This window comes from Balaenoptera borealis, assembly GCF_965194805.1.
Source record: "Balaenoptera borealis genome assembly, chromosome: 20".
NCBI classification, from domain to species: domain Eukaryota; kingdom Metazoa; phylum Chordata; class Mammalia; order Artiodactyla; family Balaenopteridae; genus Balaenoptera; species Balaenoptera borealis.
Genome location: NC_138879.1, coordinates 7,528,028 through 7,546,525, shown reverse-complemented (window position 1 = coordinate 7,546,525; position 18,498 = coordinate 7,528,028). Strand labels below are relative to the sequence as shown.

Genomic DNA, 18,498 nt, shown 5'->3' with positions numbered 1-18,498 from the left:
TATGCCGCCCAAGGGGCCAGTGCTCCTCTTGCACCGGCTTGTAGGCAAGAGCGCATGGGCTTCAGGAGGTCAGATGCTTTCCCCAAGGACACAGCCTCCGCAGCAGAGTCAGCCTCTGCACCCAGAGTCCGTGCTCCTTCCAGGGTGCCCCACTGCCGAAGGATGGAGAGGGGGCTGGGGCCCGGAGGAGCGCTCCATAGAGAAGCAGGACAGAGTGGGGTTCGTGCCCTGGCTCCTCTGGAGGCGTGTGCTCCGTGACTTTGAGAAAGCTCTTTCCGCTTGCCGTCCTCATCTGTACAGTGGGCGCCCCAGCGATGCCTTGGGAGGCTCGCGTGAGATGCCTCCCACAGTGCCAGACACGTAGCTGTGCTCAACCAGAGTTTCGGGATCGGGTGAACGAACGCTGGCCGGCGTGGGTCCCTCACCCCTTGTCTGTGCTGTGCTGCCTGCTCCAGGTGCCGCCACGCTGCCATTGCCAAGTACTTCGGGGATGCGCCCCCCGCCTGCACCAAAGGCTGTGACCACTGCCAGAACCCTGCAGCTGTGCGGAAGCAGCTGGACGCTTTGGAGCAAAGCAGCAGCTGGAGCAAGACCGCCATTGGGCCCTCCCAGGGGAACAGCTTTGACCCTGAGCTGTATGAGGGAGGCCGCAGGGGTTATGGGGGCTTTAGCAGGTGAGGGGCCATGAGGCCAGGGGCCCCCAACCCACTGGAAATAGTCTGGCATTCCCTCCCTGATGCTAAGGCCAGACCAGAGGCGACACAGTGCCGTAGTCCAACCCCCGGCCCTGAGGGCCACGCTGGGGCCAGGACTTCGGTGTTGCCCATGAGCTGCCAGGGCATCAGAGACATCACTGTCCCACCAGACACGTGACAGGAGGGCAAAGCCCAGACCCAGGACTGCTCACGCCCAGCCTGTCTCCTAGGTACGACGAAGGCTCTGAAGGCAGCGGGGATGAGGGCAGAGACGAGGCCCACAAGCGGGAATGGAATCTCTTCTACCAGAAGCAGATGCGCCTGCGCAAGGTGAAGGGGACGGGGGCTCAGTGGGGTCCAGGTGGCCCCCTGCTCACACCCTCTCAGCCCCTTCCCTGGTGCTGGGCTGGGAGCTGTCTTGCTGCGGGGCAGGACGCCTCACGGGCCCTCATGTCATCTTCCAGGGCAAAGACCCCAGGATAGAAGAATTCGTACCCCCAGGTCAGTACAGAGATGCCCCCTGGGCTGGTGTCAGGGTGTGGACGGAGGATGCCTCACTGGGGGGTTGGGGATGCCAGAGAGCAGAAAGTAGAGTGGAAGGACTCGCCTCTGCTCCCCCCAGATGCGGACTGTCCCCTGAAAGAGGCTTCTAGTAGGAAGATCCCCAGACTCACTGTGAAGGTAAGAGGTGGGCAGCTCGTCACACCTGCCCCCCAGGATCCCCCCCAACCTGCGACTGTTTGACCAACTTCCTTCCCCTGTGCAGGCCCGTGAGCACTGCCTGGGGCTCCTGGAGGAGGCTCTGAGCAGCAACCGCCAGGCCGCAGGTTCCACTGACGGGTGAGTGTCGTCAGGGCCGAGGAGCAGTCCCCAGGCTCCTTTGGAGACCGCAGGAACCCCAGCCCCCCTGGCTTATTTGGGCACCCCTCCCCAAATTGGGACCCATCTTACTCCTAGGGGGTGTGAGTCTCCATAGCCTCACCAGGGGGCAGGCTTGGCCACAAGCGAGGGGCTGCCAGGAGCTGCTGAGGGACAGGTAAACCACAGGGGGCCAGACAGTCCAGGTCGGAATCCCTGTGCCCAAGGCCGTTCCTGCCAGGCCGTTCCTGAAGCCATCTCCAGGGTCCCCAGGGAGGATCTAACAGGGAGGGGCCTCAGGCCTACCTGACACCTTAACCTCATTCCTACCCTCAGATCTGATCTCCAGGCCAAGGCAGTGGAGCTGGAACACGAGACATTCCGAAATGCCAAGGTGGCCAACCTGTACAAGGCCAGCGTGCTGAAGAAGGTGGGCACCGGGCGGGGTGGGCGGGGTGTGCTCCGGGCTCTGGGTGGGAGAGGCAGCCCGCCACACAGGGGGCCGCTTATTCCCTGGGGAGCCCGACTTCCCTCCTTTCCTGGTTGGAAGTATTTCTAGCCAACCCCGTGCGGACTAGAACTTGTCCAGTGCCCAGGTGCCTGCAGCCACGGGCCGCAGAACCCACTCGTGGAAAGCCTGGGCTGGGGGCTGTCAGGAGCTAGGGGTGCCGACCATGGCGTTCCCACCTGTCCCTGCCCCAGGTGGCTGAGATCCACAAAGCCTCCAAGGATGGGCAGCTCTACGACGTGGGAGGTGGTGCCAGGAGCTGCAGTGCCCAGGCCGAGCCCCCAGAGCCCACCGAGTATGACATCCGGCCGGCCTCCCAGGTGTACTCGGTGAGTGGCGTCCTGGTGTCCACCCCAAACCTGGGTCCAGGAAAGGCGCCACGGCCCCTTGCTCTCAGCGAGGGTATAGTCCTTGCTCTCCTGGCATCACAGCCCTGGCCCTAGGGCGCCCCAGGGCAGGCCCTCGCGCTTCCGTACTCTGCCAGCTACGCCTCTGCAGCCCCCCACAGTGCCTGTCTCGCCACCCCGACCCCCAAGCCTTGTCCCGCCCAGCTTTTCCCGCCCCCACTCCCGGGACCCCCACCCACACAGCCATCCCTGGGCCCTCTAGAGAGTGCCCTGGAGGCACCTGTGGTCAGAAGCCTCTCTCCTCCTCACAGTTCAAACCCAAGCGGGTGGGAGCTGGTTTCCCGAAAGGTTCCTGCACGTTCCAGACGGCCTCTGAGCTGATGGAGAAGATGCAGCTCAAGGAGCAAGACCCCCAGCCGGTGCAGGGAGGCGGGCAGGAGCCGCCCGGCCGGCCCCGTGGCCGCCAGGATGAGGAAGGCGCTGAGCCCCTCCCTGGGCCCAGAGGAGAGGCCCCTGGGAGCGGTGCTCATTGTGGGGGGCCCTCCCCTGAGAAGAAGGCCAAAGGCCCCTCTCAGGGCAGTCCTACCGCCAAGGCCCGGGTCGGCAAGAAGCAGCAGCTCCTGGCCGCAGCGGCCCTCAAGGACTCCCAGAACATCGCCCGCTTCTTCTACCAAAGGACCGAGCGCTCTCCTCCGCTCACTTCAGCCCCAGGGGCAGAAGGTGCCAGCCCTTCCCGTGACGGGGTGCGGGGACCCCTGCCGGCCCCAGAGAAGTGCACAGGGGAGGAGGATGGAGCCATGGGACGTTTGGCTGCCCACCCCCAGACCGAGGAGTGCTCCGAGGACGGGCCAAGGTGAGGTCACGGGCAGTCCTGGCATCCTCTAGAATCCCCTCTGCTAACTGGGCCTCTGAAGCTCGGGGCCTGTTCCCACGATGTGCTTCACTGGGCCACCTGGGCTGAGGGCGCGGCTGGCATCTGGAGCTCTGACGCCTGCTCTCCCTTCCGGCCAGTGCCTGCCCGCTCAGAGACCAGAGGCCCCCAGAAGGCCAGCCCACCCCCACAAAGGAGGCACAGAGAGGCAAGCGGCCCAGACCCCAGCAGGTACTGAGAGGGACGAGGCCGTGGGGGAAGATACCCGTCTACCAGGCTGGTGTCTGCTCTGGGTAGGGGTTTGGGAAAATCATTTCTTCTTTCCACATCCCAGGGCAGATGGGCTGGGCTAGAGGGAGCCAGGAGGTGCTGAGGCCCAGTCTTCCAGAAGGAGGGGAGGGGCCAGGAACAGGGAGCCCAAGAGTGACCCTCCACTGTGGCCCTGCCCAGGAGAACCCAGAGAGCCAGGCTCAGAAGAGGCCACGCCCCTCAGCCAAGGTCTCCGTCTTAGCTGAGACCAAGGGCAGCATCTCAGCCAGCGATCAGGGCAGCTTGAACCCCCAAGGCTCCTGCCAGCTCTTGGCTCCTGGCATCTCGCTGAAGGAGGCTGCGAACGTCGTGGTCAAGTGTCTGACCCCTTTCTACAAGGAGGGCAAGTTTGCATCCAAGGTAGGGTAGGTGCCTGGGCTCTGTTCTCTCCTGAGCCTGGAGCACTTGGGTGCAGTGCATGGGTGGGTAGGGAGTGTGAGCCCCAGGAAAAAGCAGGGCGGAAGCAGGCCAGCCCAGAGGCCCGCTGCCCGCTCCCCGGGTCTGCCTCGCTCTTGGCTCGCAGCTGTGGGTCGCTCAGAGAGCAGGGTGAGGTTCTGCGCTCTCTGCCCCTCTCCACTCTCTGTCCCCAGGAGCTGTTTAAAGCCTTCGCCCGCCACCTCTCACACTCGCTGACCCAGAATCCGTCTCCGGGAAGGAGCGGTGAGTGCCTGCGTCACCGGCCGGGAGGTGCTTGTGGGGGCCCTGTAGTGGGGAGACTGGTTCTCACGCTCCCCCGTCCCGAATCCAGTGAAGGAAGAGGCCCAGAACGTCATCAAGCAGTTGTTCCACGGCCGAGCCCGGTGCGAGAGTGAAGCTGACTGGCACGGCCTGTGTGGCCCGCAGAGATGACCGACAGCTGCCCGATGGGGCCGGTGTCCTCCCCGGACTCCACCGCGGCCCAGCCCGGGCCTCGCTCAGGAACGGGGAAGGTGGGCGGCCTGCTGCTGCCGGGGCATCGTCTGCTCTCAGGCTCTTCCCCCTTCCAGCCACGCCTTGCTTTGGAAATGGGCCTGGACACCTCCCAAATCAAGGTCAGAGGTCAGCCCACCTTTCTCTTTGCTTGCGAAGCCTGAGGTCCTCTTTCTCCTAGCCTCCCTGCCTCCCCGGCCCTCGTGGCTGGGTTTTCTGGGCCAGATCCGCAGATCAGAAAGTGACAGGTGGTGTGGCTGCTGCCAGAGGAACAGAAGGAAGGAAGGTCCCTCCACCTCTTGTACTTAGCACGTTTTAAGCCGGGGGCGAGGCCCACCAGTCCGAGGCCTGGGGCCTACTCAGAGGAAGCCCAAGCTGGCCCCGGGTCCGCCCCCACCACCGTCTTCCCTCGCGATGCCAGCCTCCAGCCCGGCTCAGGTGCAGAGCGCGTGGGAAGACGGGCAGCCGCCAGGCCCTGCTCCCTCTCGGCCCCTGGTCAGAAGGCCAGGCGGGGCTTCGACAGTTAGCAGGGGAATAAAGTCCTGGTGGTTCTCATGCACACGCACACGGCCCTGTTCTCTCGGGACTTTTATTTCCTCAGCAGCTGCTGCTCCCAGGGCTGCGCTCATGCTCATGTCGGGCCAGGGCCCAGGTGGGCATCTCCCCCAGACTGGGCAACATCGGACGCCCAAGCCGAGTTCCTGCGGCGCCCACCCCAGGCTCAGGCCCAGGCCCAGGCCCAGGCCCACCCCAGAGGGAGTCTCGTGACTCTTTCCCAGTTGAAGTCGCTATAGCAGCCCCTCCCCGTGGGCCAGCTGGGCTGTGCTGCAGCAGGTTCCAGAACAGCCAAGCGGTGAAGTCCAGGCCAGACTGGCTTGACAGCACCCAAAGGAGACCGTCCGGGTGAGACTTGGGCCAGAGAGGCTTGCTGGCTTCGTCTCTGCCCCTCCCCCGCTCCTCTTGGGTGAAGCCCAGCCACTAAATGGAAGGAGAGTTGCGGTCCAGCAGGAAGGTGATGGTGTGCTTCAGCTCCTGGGCCTGCGCGGGCACAGGCCTGTGAGGCCAGGGCTCCCCAGCCAGCCCCCTGCCTCTGCCCCCAGCCCCACCACGCCGGAGCAGTGGGCAGCGGCCTGGGCCCAGGCTCCCGGGCACACCAGGCCTGGGTGAGGCGCTTGCCACCTTCTCAGGGCGCACAGAGGCCACCCACCTGCGGCAGCTCAAACCAGATGGTCTGGGGGTCGTCAGCCGAGCCGTAGTTGAGTTCCAGGCCAGGGGAGCCCTCAGCCCCCAGCGGGCTCAGCATGTGGAGCCGCTGCAGGTCCCTCAGGGCGATGGAGCAGTGCAGTTCCTGGGGGCGGGGAGCGGGGACGGGGGGAGAGAGAGCAGAGCTTGGTCCCTCTGGGGGAGGGGTCAGTGTGGGTGGTGGGAGACGAGTGGCCCGAGGGTGCCCAGGCCAGCACTTGGGCCAGGAGCCTGGCCCACCTGAGAGCTGGGGTCCATGAGGATGAGGTGCTGGCGGTTCAGCCCCAGGAGGCTGGGGCTGGGCAGGGCCGGCTTGCTCGCTCTCAGCACTATGTAGACAGTGTAGCCGAAGAGGGGCAGCTCGCTCACGGCCTCTGCAGACGGAGGGGTAGAGCAGGCGTTCTGACCGCTGGGGCCCTGGGACCTGCCGGACTTTGCCCCCAGGACAGAGGAGAGGGCGGGGCAGGTGGAGAGCTTCCTCAGCCCCTCCACCCTCACCCCTTCCTTGCTGGGGCTCCCGCCTCTGCCCCAGCTGCCCCCTAGCCCCAGACCCACCGATGAAGCTGATCTGCGCTTCCTGAGAGCTGCATCCTTGCAACTGCCTCAGCTCCTGGCCCATCAGCCTCTTCACAGCGGCCACGTTCATCTGCCATTGCAGGTGCTTCGGCAAGTAAGCCAGTAGGCCTTGCCTAGGACACAGCCTGGTCAGTCAAAGCTGGGCATACAGCAGGTGCTAAGTAGATGAACCAGTGGCTACCATGGGTGAGACCGGGGATCCAGACACATGAACGAGGCGTGGGCTCTGCCCTTGAGCGTGGGGGGGTGGGCAGGTGTACCCAGCCCCCATTTGGTTAGGGCCACAAAGGGCACAAGTGGCCTTGACCTTGGAGGAGGGCGTAGGGGTGGTGGGGCGACCGGAGGCGTGAGGGCTGCGTTCACGCTCACTCTGAGGGGGGCTCCTCGTGGTTCCTGCTGAGGTGCTGCAAGGCTGCCAGCCTGGCGAGTCGGGCGTCTTCCTGGGCGCTGACCAACAGCTTCCCCTGCAGGTAGTCCCGCAGCACCTGAGGGGGGAGCAGTGAGGGGGCAGCTGTGCCCCGAAGCCCCACCTAGTGGGTGGCTCCTGGGCCTCAAGCCCTCCCCCCACCCAGGGAGGGACTCTGCCTCAAGCTGCAGCCGAGGCTCCAACCGCCGGCGGCACGGCAGCACAGGGCCGAGTGGGGCTGACCTGGCCGTAGTGGGTGCTGACGTAGGTGGGATTATCGAAGTGCAGCGGGGTCTCCCAGCCGAGCCGCCGGCTGTGCAGGCTCACGTCCGGACCCACCACCTCGCTGTTGAGGTACTCCCGGGGCCACAGGGGCCGCACCAGCTGGCCTGCGCGGGGAGCCTGGGTCCACAGCCTGCCCTGCCGCCCGGGGCCAGCCCCGCCCACAGCCCTGCCAGCCCCAGCCTCCCCTGCCTCCCCCGTGGCCAAAGAGCGGACTTGGCAGGCAAGGCCACGTCCCTGAATCCAGCCGGGCCACGCTTCCTCCCCAGGCCAGGTGGCCTACCTTCCCCTTTGATGAGGAAGAGGGCAAATTCCTGCACTTCATGGGGGTCCGTGATGCCCATCTGCCCACACATCTCCTCCAGCACTTCTGCTGCCACCTGGACATGCGGACAGGGCCGTGACGGGGGTGCTGGGGAGGGAAGGAGGCTGCGGGAGGGGAGGGGTGTCCCCAGAACTGATGCCCACGGCTTCCCTGGGTCTCCCCAGCCCCTCCCCTGTGTCCCCGTGCTCACCGTGAAAGTGTGGATGTTGGCCTTGTACTCCACACCCCCGGGCAGGTGAATTAGGAGCAGGTGGGCCACTTGTCCTTTCTGCCAAAGCAGGTGCGGGGTCAGTCCCCCAGTGGGCAGAGGCCCCAGCTCCCCGCACCGAGAGGGAGTCCCAGAACACCCAGCCGCGTGCACCGCCAATACCAGGAAAGCCTGCATCTCGCCAGGGGAGGGCAGCCGCCGGCGCCCCCCGTACTTGACTGTGCGCTGGAGGTGCTCCTGGCACCTTCGGGCCAGCTCTGCAGAGAGGAGCCAGGCTGGGGTCATGAGCATCTCCAAACCCCTCCCCAAGCAGCCGAGACCCCAGCCTGGAAGCCCCTCCCACCGGCACCTTGGCTCAGGGCCGAATGCTGCAGAAACTTGGTCACGTAGGGCATCAGCGAGGTTGACGGGGAAAAGTAGCCTGTGAGGAGGCTGAGGAAAGTCCAGCCCCGAGCGCAGGGTCCCCTGCAGGGCAGAGAGCCTGGGCTTTGGAGCGGCCGGGCAGCAGCACTTTGGGCTGCCCCTGAGAGGCCCGCCGCCGACCCCCGCCCGCCCCCCACACTCACGGCCGGGGCTGTCCTGTGATCTGCTTGATGGCCTGGCAGTAAATCTCATCCCTGAGGTTCTCCTTCTCCTGGCACAGCTGTGGGGACAGGAAGGGCAGGGGGTAGCGGGTCGGGGGCAGAGCTGCAGTGCAGTGCGGCGCGGTGGAGTGAGGGATGGCGTGGGATCTGAAGTCAGAGCAGTCCTGCCAGTGGCCGTGGGCGGGGGGCCAGGTCAGGGTGACAGCCCACCGTCATCTCTTGGTCTCCGTCTCACTCGGATTAATAGCATCTGCACAACTGGCCACTCGACTAAGTCGCCGTCTTTACCCGCTTCCAGGCCGTGCTCAGCCCTGTCCTCTTTCTCTCGTCCCTCTCTCTTAGTCATCTCTGCCTGACCCCCTCATCTCCTTGACCTCTAAGGGCTGCGGTGCCCTTGGGCCTCTGTCTGCTGATGACTCCCGGTGCCTGCCTCCAGCCCAGACTTCTCCCATGAAGCCCAGACCCTCCACTTGGAAGACTGGGACTTCAGACTTTACGCATCCCAAACATTCCTCCACCAGGCCGGCCCCACTCCTCGTTCAGGCTCCCTTGTGGAGACCAGCATTGCTCTGGCCTCGGCCTCCGTGTCCTCCTCGGGCCCTCGCTCTCACACCCCACGTGCACCTCATAGCAAACCCTGCTGCTCGGAGTCTTTCTTCTCCCCTCTGCTGCTACCTCTGGGCCTGGGCCAGCCAGGTCTCACCTGCGATCGTGGCAGGAACCCTCTCCTGGCCCTTAAACTCCCAGAATCGCAAACAACCGCCAGAGCGACCCCACGAAACGTAAGCCACGTCTCTCTTCAGAACCCTCCAGTGTTTTCCCAGATCTCGAAAAATCCAAGTCCTGACAGTGGACTACAAGGCCTACCGTGGCCCGGACCCACTGTCCCTCCCGGTCCTCCCCTTCCACTCTCCCCCTCGCTCACTGGGCTCCAGCCACACTGGCCCTGCTGGGGCCGAGGCTCACCGCCCCCCCCACTCCCCACCGCCTGCATGCGTGCCCCCATGCGTACGTGCCTCACTCCCTGGCCTCCTTCAGGTCTCTGCTCCAGGGTCACCTTGTCACCAAGCCTTCTGCACTGTAGCAGCCCCTCCCCTGCTTTATCACTCTCCACGGCACTCTTTGCCCTGGACACGTTGCATTAGGGTTTACTGAGTGTCTCCTCTAACCAGGTTGTAAGCTCTGCAGGGACTTGGCCTGCTTGGTTCACTGCCCTGCCCCCAGCATGTAGGTGCTCGATAGCTAATCTTGGATGCTTTGAATGTATAGTGACCAAGGGACAGGGGGTCCCAGGGAGGCTCAGGCAGGAGGACAGGAAGGGGCCCTCAGGGCTCACTGACTCCCCACCGCTTCCGGCTCACTTTCCTACCTTCAGCAGCCCGTAGAGGAGATCCAGGTCGTTCTTGCCCCGGGGCTTGGACTGGTCCCCCATAAACTGCATCAGAGCTGCGGGCAGGATGGAAAGCACGGTGAGCTGGGCTGGGGGCCTGGCCGTGGCTCACGCTGTCGCTATGCAGGGCCACCTCGTGCCTTGCTCTCACAATGCGTGCAAGCCAGGCAGAGCGGCAGTCTCAGCTGTACCGATGAGACAGGGTTCAGAGAGAGTCTGTGGCCACCCAGGGCTACACCAAGCGCATAGCAAGCCGGACCCACCGCTGCCTTCCAGCCCAGACTCCACACAACCCACAGCCCCTTGGGCATGAGTAGAAGTGGGTGAGGGCCACGTGGTATAGGAGCCACCATTGAGCTTCCCCGAGTCGGCAAACTCAAGGCGAGAAGGCGACCAGGTGCCTGGGTCCCAGGCACTGCAGACATGGCGACCCGGGACACTGTGGCTACTTACCCTGGAAGCTTCCCACAGCCTGCCTGTTCACGTCCTCGTCACTGACGCTGATGAGCGATGCCTGGATGGGAGCCTGCGGCCAAAGAGGCTGGCTGTGGGTCTGGGGCCGTGGGGGCCAGAGGGCAGGTCTGCTGTCCCGGCTCCTCCCCACCGTCCCCCTTACCTTGCTGTACTGCACCAGGCTGGCCATGGCCTTCCTCTCAGCAGCTTCACCTGTCTGGCCCAGCCTGAGGGGGCGGAGGGGAGGACAGCCCTGCTTGCTCAGCCCTCCCACCCCCATCCCAGGCTGGGTAGGGAGGGTGCTAAGAGCCCCGGCCCGGTGGCTCTGAGCAGGCAGTGTCCCACTTCAGGGACACCGAGGATGGGCAGGCATGGGGCGGGCCCAGGGCACTCACAGGGTCTGGGGCTTCCGGAAGTAGCGCAGGGCAAATTCCTGCATGGTGTAGTCGGAGTCTGTGGGCAGGGTGACGCAGGCCACAGACGGGGACAGGCTGGTGGCCAAGTTGTCACTGTGTGCCTGGCTCCAGGGGTGGGTGGGGAACTTAGGAGCACGGGAGACCTAGTGCCACCCGAGAGTCCCCTGGCCTGTCCAGCGGCCCTGCCCCAGCCCCCACCCCAGCCCAACCCGAGAGAAGCAGGCAGAGCAGCTGCAGTGAGCACACCACCAGAAGCCAGGAAAGTCAAGAGCTGTTTATTGAGCGTCTTCCAGGTGGCGCCGAACTAGCTACCACGAGGGCCACACAAGAGGCAGACAGCCCAGCCCCTGCCTGCAGGGGGCTCACAACCCTGCTGGGGAGACAGGACAAGAAATCGGGAGCGGGCAGAGAGGCGGCATCAGACCAAGCGCTGCCCACCAGGCGTGGGGTGGTCCTCCGCCGCTCTGGGGCAGTCGAGCCCTTTCTTTCCTCGACTCCTAGTTAGGCCTCGCCTCGGCCTCTCCCATCTTCCTCACCTCCGACGCCTTATCCCGCTCTCTGGGCTGCAGCTGACTCTTGCGCCGGCCATTCCTCTGCTGCATCGAGAAGGAAGAGTCTGGAGCAGCAGCCGGCTGCACTATGTCAGCAGGAAAGAGTCCGGAACGGCCCCCGGTGGAGCCAAACTGCCAGCCTGGGGGAAACATCCAAGGATGGTGCCTCACCTTCCTGGCCCCTCTGCCCCTGGAGGCTCCGCCTCGTCTGCCCGCCGGGTGCCAGCCGCCCTGCTCGCCCCGGGGATACCTGGCTCCAGAGTGGCCCCCGGCAACAGCTTGATGAGGTCCCCCCGCTGGAAGCTGAGGAGGCTGTGGTCGTCAGTGAGGTAGCTTCGCAGGGCAATGACGTAGCCGGAGTCCTGCAGGCGGGCGGGTGAGCGGCCAGCCCGCTTATGACTCCGTCCTGCCCGTCCCGCCTGCTCCCCTGTTGGCGTCACTCTCCGCCAAGCGCCCCCAAGTTCCAGCCCCGCCCCAGGCAGCTTGAAGGAGCTTGGCTGACGGCCCCGAGACCAGGCAAACCAGACGGGGTACGACGCAGGGGTGCTGGAGGCCCCCCGCCCGGCCCCCCGCCGGCCCCCCGCCGGCCCGCACTTGCCTTCTTGAGCTCGCTCAGGAGCAGCTCAACCATGGCCTTGATGGCTCCCGCCCGGCCTGTGTGCAGCACCAGCTGTTCACTCGTCAGCGACAGCTCCAGGCTGGGGCCAGCCAGGCATTCTACGCCCAGCACCTCAGCGAAGCTGTGCAGAGGGTGGGGCGTGAGCTGGGGGCCGTCTCGCCAGCCCACCCCGCACCCCAGCCCAGGCTCACCTGTACGAGCAGAGAGTCTTCAGCTGCGGCTGGTCGGGGTGGAAGCTGGGGCCTCGGGTCACCTTGAGCAGTCTCAGCCCCCGGTGGGACACAGCCAGCAGCTGCACGTCGCTGCCACCCTCGCCCTGCCCGGAAGGTGGCTGGCTCATGGACAGGCTCCGGGCTCCCCGCCACCGTCCAAGACACCCTGGGGCTGCTCAGGCCAGTGCTGCTCTCCGTCGGTTCCACTGGGGCCCAGCCCACCCCCAGCTCTCGTCCTGCTGCAGAAGGCCAAGCTGGCCTCCAGCCTTGGGCGCTGCCACCCCCAGCCTCACTGACCGAGACGGGGAAGATGCGGGAGAAGTAATTGGCCCAGTTGTCCCTGGCGGCCACCACGATGCGCTTCTTGACACTGTCCTCAGCTGTGTCCAGGGAGTCCAGGCCCACCTCCAGGTCTCCTGTTGGGCAGAAATGGCCCCAGGCCGTCCTCAGGCTCCCTCACAGCGGGAACCCCAGAGCCTACTCCCTCCCTCTGGGCAGGCCCAACCCCTAGCGCTCCGGCTCCCTGACTCCAGGGTCCCTGGGCCCTACGCAGCAGGTCTTTCATCCTGTGCCTCTCGTCCTGGGAGATCCGGATGCAGGACTCCGCAAAGGTGTCCCTCAGGATCTGGGGGCAAAGCCAGGCGGTCACCACCAGGTCCTGAGGCCACAGCCCACCCCAGAAGCAGCCACACGTGGAGGAAGAGCTGGAGAGCCCCACAGGCACGTGGGTGGAGCAGGGAGGGATGCCTGGCCTTCCAAGCCCAGGGCCACGTCCACCCGGAGCTCCCACCTGCCTCCCCCAAGCTGCTGGCCCTAGTCCGGCTGCTGCTCCTCTGTCAGCTGAGATAAGCTTCCCTGAAGGAACAGGACTTGGGGGAGGGGGGGCAGCTACTATAGAACTGGGGAGAACAGACGCAAGCATCCGGGAGCATCTAGACGTGGCAAAGGGACAAGCTCCAGCGAGCACCTGCTGTGTGCCAGGCCTGTGTTGGGTGCTGTATACGCTTTATTTTTAATCCTCGTCATAAGTCAAAAATGGTCCTTGTTCTGAGGGATGTTGTGAGGATTAAATAAATGAAGGCAGGGCTTGAAACACACCAGCGCCCTGCAAGTGGGGCTGTTCTCGTGCCTGGGGTGGGGGCGGTCTGTCTGTACACGTCCCAGGTGGGCTGGGCTCTCACCTGCTCACAGAGGAGCCTGAGGCAGTAGGGGTGGCTGAAGTTCTCCCGGGGGTAGAACACCTGGACGAGGGCAGGGGCGAGTGAGAGTGGGCAGGGACGGTGCCCCCGCCAGCCCCCCTCCCGCCCCACCTCTGCCTCCTGGGCCGGAGGAGGTGGGGCTGGGGAAGCAGCCCCCAATGTCTGTGTGTGGAGAGGAGATGCTGGGGCCCCAGGCTGGCGCCCCTACAGCCAGCGCCCCGTCCCCCACCCAGAGAGGCCAGGCTGCGGCCCGCCCTCGTGCCCACCTCCTTGCGCAGGAACAACCTCCAGGGGGCGCTGGCGTAGGAGAAGCACACGCTGCCCGAGGGCACGAGCAGCTGGGTGGAGATCCCCTGGTCCCCCATGAGCTCCGCAAAGCCTGGCGGATGGAGGGGCCGAAGGGCATCAGGCGAGGAGCTGCCCAAGCCGGAATGATGCGGGCACGGGGAGAGAAGACCCTCGGGCCACTAGGGCCCCACGTGGCCCAGCTCAGTCCACCTCCGCCGCCTCCCTCCCCCCGCTCCGCCCCATCTCCGGCCTCCGTCTCCAGCCTCCAACGTTCCCCGCTGTCCCTGCCGTGCGTGGGCCCTCCCTGACCACGTCAGCAGGGTCACTAAATTCCTGACGAGGCCCACGCCCTGTGACGGTCCCTCCATGCCAGACAGGCCCCAGGGGTGCCCGGGCCATGCCCCCCGCAGGAACGCGGAAGCTGGGGCTCCTCACCCACGGCTCCAAAGTCCGGAAGCGCGAGCAGCTGACCTCAGCCGAGAGCACTGAGAGGCCCTTGGGAATCCTGCCCGCGCCCCCCACAAAGCCCCCCTCCCGGGGATGTGGGGTTTCTTACCGTGCGGCTCAGCTGGAGGGGTCGCTGGGTCCCAGGATGGAGGCAGCGGAGGCGCTGGCGGAGGCGGGGGTCTCTGGGCAGCAGGTGGCTTCTGGCCAAACAGCTCTTGAAGGGGCCCCTGCTTCTCCTTGATGGATTTGGAGGGCACAAGCCATGGCTGGCCCTTGGGTCGAGGGGCCACAGCTGGCGGGGGGCCCTTCCCTGGGCTGGGGGACAGCGTCTGGGGAGGCACAGAGAATACACCCAGGCTGTGTTTACCCCCAGGAGCCTCAGGAGGACTCTGGAGCGGAGCGGCCCGCTCGGGACAGGACGGGGCCTCACCGAGGGCAGCGAGGAGGCACCACGGATCCCCAGCTTAGCCAGGGCCTCATCCTTAGGGTTGTTTTTCTTCAGGAAGATTTGGGGGGGCTTCCTGAGAGGAGGAGGAGGAGGAGGAGGTCAGGAGTCCACAAGGTGACTCTGGAGAGCGGGCAGCCCCGGCCGCCCTCCCCCTCCCCACCGCCGCCGGGGTGCACCTGGGTGGCTGCACGGGCACGGGCATGGGGCCTGGGCGGCTCTGGTATATGCGGATGATGTTGCGGATCTCCCTGCTGGGCTCTGCCTTCCGGGGCTCAGGGTCCGAGCTACGCACCACGGCTCTGCCCTCGGCCGGCTGGCGACCACCGCCAGGCCCCGCCTCTGTGGCTGGCTCAGCCTCAGCCTCCTGTGTAGCTTTGGCCCCATCTCGTGTCAGTGGCTTCTTCACTACCGGGGGAGGAGGAGGTGACGGCACTGACCAGAAAGAGAGGAAAGATGTGAGACTCTGTGCAGAGCCACAAAGCCTGGCCCACCCGCCTCTCCCCGCCACCTGCTCTCTGTTCCTCTTCTTCCGGCTCCTCCTCCTGCTCCTCCCCCTGGGGCATCTTCACCTTGGCCGGAGGCCTCATCGTCTTCACCTTGATCTGCGGCTGACCTGTAAATGCCCCAGATGGCCCTCTCTATTACTCTCCACCTGGCCCACCCATCTGGGCTCCTGGACAGGCCACACTGACCTAGAGGAATAGAGTGCACCCCGCCGTCCCCTGGCCAGGCTGGGGCGGTGGCTGAGTTTCTGTGTGGGATTGCCACCCCAAGGGCCCTCACCCAAGTTCTGGAAATAGTCCCGTTTCTGCCGGAAGCTCTTGGGCTGCCGGGGCCTGACTTCAGCCTCCTGTGAGGTCTCCTGTGGCAGGAAGGGAAAGAGAAGGAGCAGCCCTGCCGGACAAGCTGCCACTCGCAGAGCAAACCCACTTGGCTCCGTGGGGCTGGGGCCTGGCGGCATCTTTTCTGCATCTTCCTGCGCCCCCCCACCCCGTGTCTCCCACTTCTGTGGCCTTGCAGCCTGCTGCCCCACCCCGGCCCTGCCACCTGCCTGGCCCCGGCTCGTCACCCTCAGGCCGGCACCTACCAGTTCCAGGTCACGCTCTGGCTCCTTCTCGGGGGTGGGTGTCTTCTTGGGCTTGGGGGTGATGGCTGGGGGTGGAGTCAGGGAGGCAGCTCCAGGGGCCTGGGCCTGGGCATGATGCTCCAGGGGCTGGCTCTGGCGCTGCTTTGCCTGTTGCTCCAGGGACAAGGCCATGGCCTGGGTGGTCATCTGCTGGGCCTGACGGGGGAAGGGTGGTGTGCCAGGTAAGAGCTGGCCTAGCCTCGCCCCACAGATCTGTACCCACTAGGCAATCCATGGGCCCTGCCCGTCCTCACCAGGATCAGCGCCTGCTGGTTGATGAAGTTCTGCTGCTGGACTGCCAGCTGTCTCGCGTCCACGCTGGGAAGCAGGGGCTGTGGCTGTGGCTGTGGCTGTGGCTGTGGCTGCGGCTGCGGTGGCACCACCACGGCTGCGAGAATGGCAGGCAGTCAGGGCGGACGAGCGCCATGGCTGAGCTCCCAGCCCTCTGCCCACTGTGCCCTCTAGGCCCCAGGCAACACCCTCCCTCCTCCAGTCCCTACCTGAGAAGGGACCCAGTGGCTATAGTCCAGCCTTACCTGGCATGGCGGGGACCGCCCCCATTGCTGGCATCATGGGCATGGGTGCAGGCATCATGGCTGGCTGGTATCCAGGCATCTGCATCATCCCTGAGTACACTGAGGGAACAGGGCCCCACCCCCAGGTCGGTCCCTACCTGGGCCCACACACGGCCTCCCTTTAGCCCCAGGCGAAGAGGAGAGTATGGGCCACCAGGGTGCTGGCCGGAGCTCTGATTGCAGCTGCATGGGGATCCCAGGCCATGCTTGCCTGTGTTGCTGGGCAGGGAGGCTCTGGATGGGTACTCAGCCCCGCACTCACCCACAGGGTAGCTGCCTTGCTGCATGGGCCCCATGGCGCCCCCTCCCTTCATGCGGCCACTCAGAGCCCTGCCTTGCTCCAGATCCTGAAGGGACAAAAGTCACAGGTCCCAAGGTCAGAGCTAGAGCCCTAGGAGGGATGGGAGGGGCAGCAGAGGCCCCAGGGGTGTAGGGGCAGCCGTGGGGTGGGGTCTGCGTGCAGGACACTCACGCTGAGGCACGGGGAGAAGAGGTGGTCCAGGAAGCCATCCAGATTCCCTGAGGTCTGGGACTCACCTGTGGAGGGTTACTGTCACCTGCCTGGGGCGTGGGGCTTCTGGCACCCCCATTCCCAGCACTCTGCCAACCTCAGTGTGCCCACTCCCAGCCTTACCTGTGCGACCCCTGCTGGGCAGAGTTAGGGCTGGGCCTGGAGGGGGACCTGGGGGCAGTGAGGGGGCCTGGATGCCAGGGGCCGGGGGGATGTCCTTGGCTCTGCAGGAGATAGTGGGCCCAGCTAAGGAGGTGCCCTGGCCAGGGAGTTCCCAGGTTGAGGCAAGGTGTAGAAGCTGCTGTGGAGGTCATCCCCATGCGGTGGGCGGAGGCTTGGGGGCGGGCGGGCTGGGCCTGTGGCAGCACCTGTGAACCCCCGCGGATGACAGGGTGGCTGAGGGGGTCACCTACGACAGGATAGGGACAGGAGCAGGCCAGGGGTGCTGTGGGTGGCACCTACAAGCCACGGGGGGCGATTGGGTAGCTGTGGGGACCGGCCGGGTCCCCCAGGTCCTCGGTCCGGCCTATCAGGTCCAGCACGAAGTCGCAGCCAGCCAAGTCCTGCCAGGAGTCCTTAGAGTGCAGTGACACAGACCAGCCACGCGGGGGCGGATCCAGGCCTCTGGGAGAGACAAGGGCACGTAGCAGAGGGTGGTCAGCCAGGAGGACGACCATCCGGAAGGGACAAGGACCTGAGGGTGGGCTGGGGGGAGGGGGTTGTGGAAGGGGACAGGAACCTGGCCGAGGACCCAGTTTCCCTCAGACAGCTCTCCTTTACCTGCAACTCACAGCCCTCTACTTCTACATTGGCTCTGATGCATTTATTCATTCAACTTGATGAGAATCTGGACCAGATCTAGCAGGTATACTCTCTACTTGCTCTCCGTCTTGAATCTACTGTCTGGACCCTGCCCACCTACCCCGCCCCCTCGCCCCCATCCCGCCCCCGGAAAGCAGGCTTTGGCCTTGGGCCTGCGGGAGCAGCCGCAGGAGGTACTTGGCGGGAGAGCGGGCTGGGAGCGTGAGGCGAACCAGGAGGCGGATGGCACAATGGCCAGCGTGGGCTACACTCGCCCGTCCCAGGCCCCGCACACCTGCTCTGCAGAATCCACCCGGCGAGCTGCTCCCCTGTGGTCCAGGACTCCACCTCGGCCGAGTAGCACTCCTCTGCAGGGACGAGGGGTAGGGGCAAGAGTGAGGGACAGCAGGGTCCACCCGGACGGGAAGGGGCTACTGTCCCGTGGCGGTTCCGAAAGCAGGAGAGCAGGGAGGTGAGGGTCACATCGGGAGGGCTGAGGCGGGAAGGGGGTCGAGGGAGGGCGAGAGTGCCGGGCAGGCCCCACTGTGGGCCTGGGGAGGCCCGAGAGGAGGCAGGCGTCACCGTTGAAGGTGAAGACATCCAGCGCCATGCGGCCCCGCCTCCATCCGGCTGTCCACTCGAGCTGGGTGGGCGGGTGGGCCCGCTCGGACCCAGGGGCCTGCTGTGTGTGCTCCAGGGCTCCCAGCAGCTTGTGCTGGCACAGTGCTGCCATGCCCCCGGGGGCCTGGTCGGACACAAATCTGCGGGCACAGCACAGGGCTGCCGTGGGTCTGGGGGTGGCCTGCTGGCCACACCCATGGGGCCCCCACCTGCCGGGCCCCTTACTTGAGCAGCGGCTTCTGCAGGGTGGACACTGGGGGGAAGGCGCTGAGCAGGACGGCCAGGAGGGCCCAGCCGCGCTGGCTCTGCTGCTCGTCCGGGTTGCGCCAGAGCTGGGCCGCGAGCTGGCTGAAGAGCTCGTTGCGCAGCCCCGGCCGGCACTGCCCCTGCCGCACCAGGTACTGGCCCATGGTCTGCTCCTGCCAGGGCTCCAGGGACCCGTCCCCCAGGAACCGCAGCATCTGCAGACACAGAGAGAGGGGAGGCAGGACGTGCGGGGCTCCCGGTGCCCGGCCAGCACCCCTTGCACGGGCCCACCCTGCCCCTCCCCAGTGTGTCACTCACCACCTTGTTGATATCCAGGGCATGCTGAGGGTTCTCACCGTCCAGTCGGGTCAGGGGTTTGGTCAGCAGCTGCCCAGGTCTGGGCAGGGATGGCTCCTGCAAGGAAGGAGGGCGACACGGCGCCTGAGCAGGGGCTGGTGTGTGCTGACCTGCCAGA

The 18,498-nt window shown here is 65.8% G+C and overlaps 2 protein-coding genes across 4 annotated transcripts in view; one reads left to right on the top strand and one right to left on the bottom strand.

Moving 5' to 3' along the window:
* RECQL5 (RecQ like helicase 5) overlaps nucleotides 1–5,067 on the top strand; it is a 37,538-nt gene extending 32,471 nt beyond the window's left edge. Inside the window, exons 8-19 of one of the 3 annotated variants that reach the window (XM_082370973.1) lie at nucleotides 456–674; nucleotides 926–1,025; nucleotides 1,160–1,196; nucleotides 1,318–1,376; nucleotides 1,462–1,535; nucleotides 1,890–1,983; nucleotides 2,256–2,390; nucleotides 2,720–3,261; nucleotides 3,420–3,510; nucleotides 3,730–3,948; nucleotides 4,179–4,248; nucleotides 4,337–5,067. In XM_082370973.1, coding sequence (XP_082227099.1) covers nucleotides 456–674; nucleotides 926–1,025; nucleotides 1,160–1,196; nucleotides 1,318–1,376; nucleotides 1,462–1,535; nucleotides 1,890–1,983; nucleotides 2,256–2,390; nucleotides 2,720–3,261; nucleotides 3,420–3,510; nucleotides 3,730–3,948; nucleotides 4,179–4,248; nucleotides 4,337–4,437 — 1,741 coding nt within the window. In that variant the 3' untranslated portion in view covers nucleotides 4,438–5,067. Of the gene's footprint in view, nucleotides 1–455; nucleotides 675–925; nucleotides 1,026–1,159; nucleotides 1,197–1,280; nucleotides 1,377–1,461; nucleotides 1,536–1,889; nucleotides 1,984–2,255; nucleotides 2,391–2,719; nucleotides 3,262–3,419; nucleotides 3,511–3,729; nucleotides 3,949–4,178; nucleotides 4,249–4,336 lie in introns of all 3 variants that reach the window. The other 2 variants (XM_082370975.1, XM_082370974.1) reach the window with 2 other exon arrangements.
* Nucleotides 5,068–5,070: 3 nt separating this feature from the next.
* Nucleotides 5,071–18,498, bottom strand: part of MYO15B (myosin XVB) — a 38,174-nt gene continuing 24,746 nt past the window's right edge. The window contains 39 exon segments of the mRNA XM_082374465.1: nucleotides 5,071–5,535; nucleotides 5,705–5,845; nucleotides 5,980–6,113; nucleotides 6,295–6,428; nucleotides 6,685–6,800; nucleotides 6,965–7,110; nucleotides 7,287–7,383; nucleotides 7,519–7,596; nucleotides 7,699–7,793; nucleotides 7,886–8,001; nucleotides 8,103–8,179; nucleotides 9,490–9,566; nucleotides 9,964–10,036; nucleotides 10,127–10,190; nucleotides 10,359–10,480; nucleotides 10,916–11,070; nucleotides 11,181–11,292; nucleotides 11,529–11,670; nucleotides 11,741–11,865; nucleotides 12,059–12,177; nucleotides 12,311–12,386; nucleotides 12,943–13,002; nucleotides 13,227–13,339; nucleotides 13,805–14,024; nucleotides 14,126–14,216; nucleotides 14,320–14,575; nucleotides 14,652–14,756; nucleotides 14,927–15,005; nucleotides 15,231–15,425; nucleotides 15,524–15,657; nucleotides 15,806–15,904; nucleotides 16,107–16,191; nucleotides 16,317–16,381; nucleotides 16,479–16,579; nucleotides 16,818–16,979; nucleotides 17,452–17,524; nucleotides 17,739–17,917; nucleotides 18,003–18,238; nucleotides 18,342–18,437. Coding sequence (XP_082230591.1) covers nucleotides 5,476–5,535; nucleotides 5,705–5,845; nucleotides 5,980–6,113; nucleotides 6,295–6,428; nucleotides 6,685–6,800; nucleotides 6,965–7,110; nucleotides 7,287–7,383; nucleotides 7,519–7,596; nucleotides 7,699–7,793; nucleotides 7,886–8,001; nucleotides 8,103–8,179; nucleotides 9,490–9,566; nucleotides 9,964–10,036; nucleotides 10,127–10,190; nucleotides 10,359–10,480; nucleotides 10,916–11,070; nucleotides 11,181–11,292; nucleotides 11,529–11,670; nucleotides 11,741–11,865; nucleotides 12,059–12,177; nucleotides 12,311–12,386; nucleotides 12,943–13,002; nucleotides 13,227–13,339; nucleotides 13,805–14,024; nucleotides 14,126–14,216; nucleotides 14,320–14,575; nucleotides 14,652–14,756; nucleotides 14,927–15,005; nucleotides 15,231–15,425; nucleotides 15,524–15,657; nucleotides 15,806–15,904; nucleotides 16,107–16,191; nucleotides 16,317–16,381; nucleotides 16,479–16,579; nucleotides 16,818–16,979; nucleotides 17,452–17,524; nucleotides 17,739–17,917; nucleotides 18,003–18,238; nucleotides 18,342–18,437 — 4,608 coding nt within the window. The 3' untranslated portion in view covers nucleotides 5,071–5,475.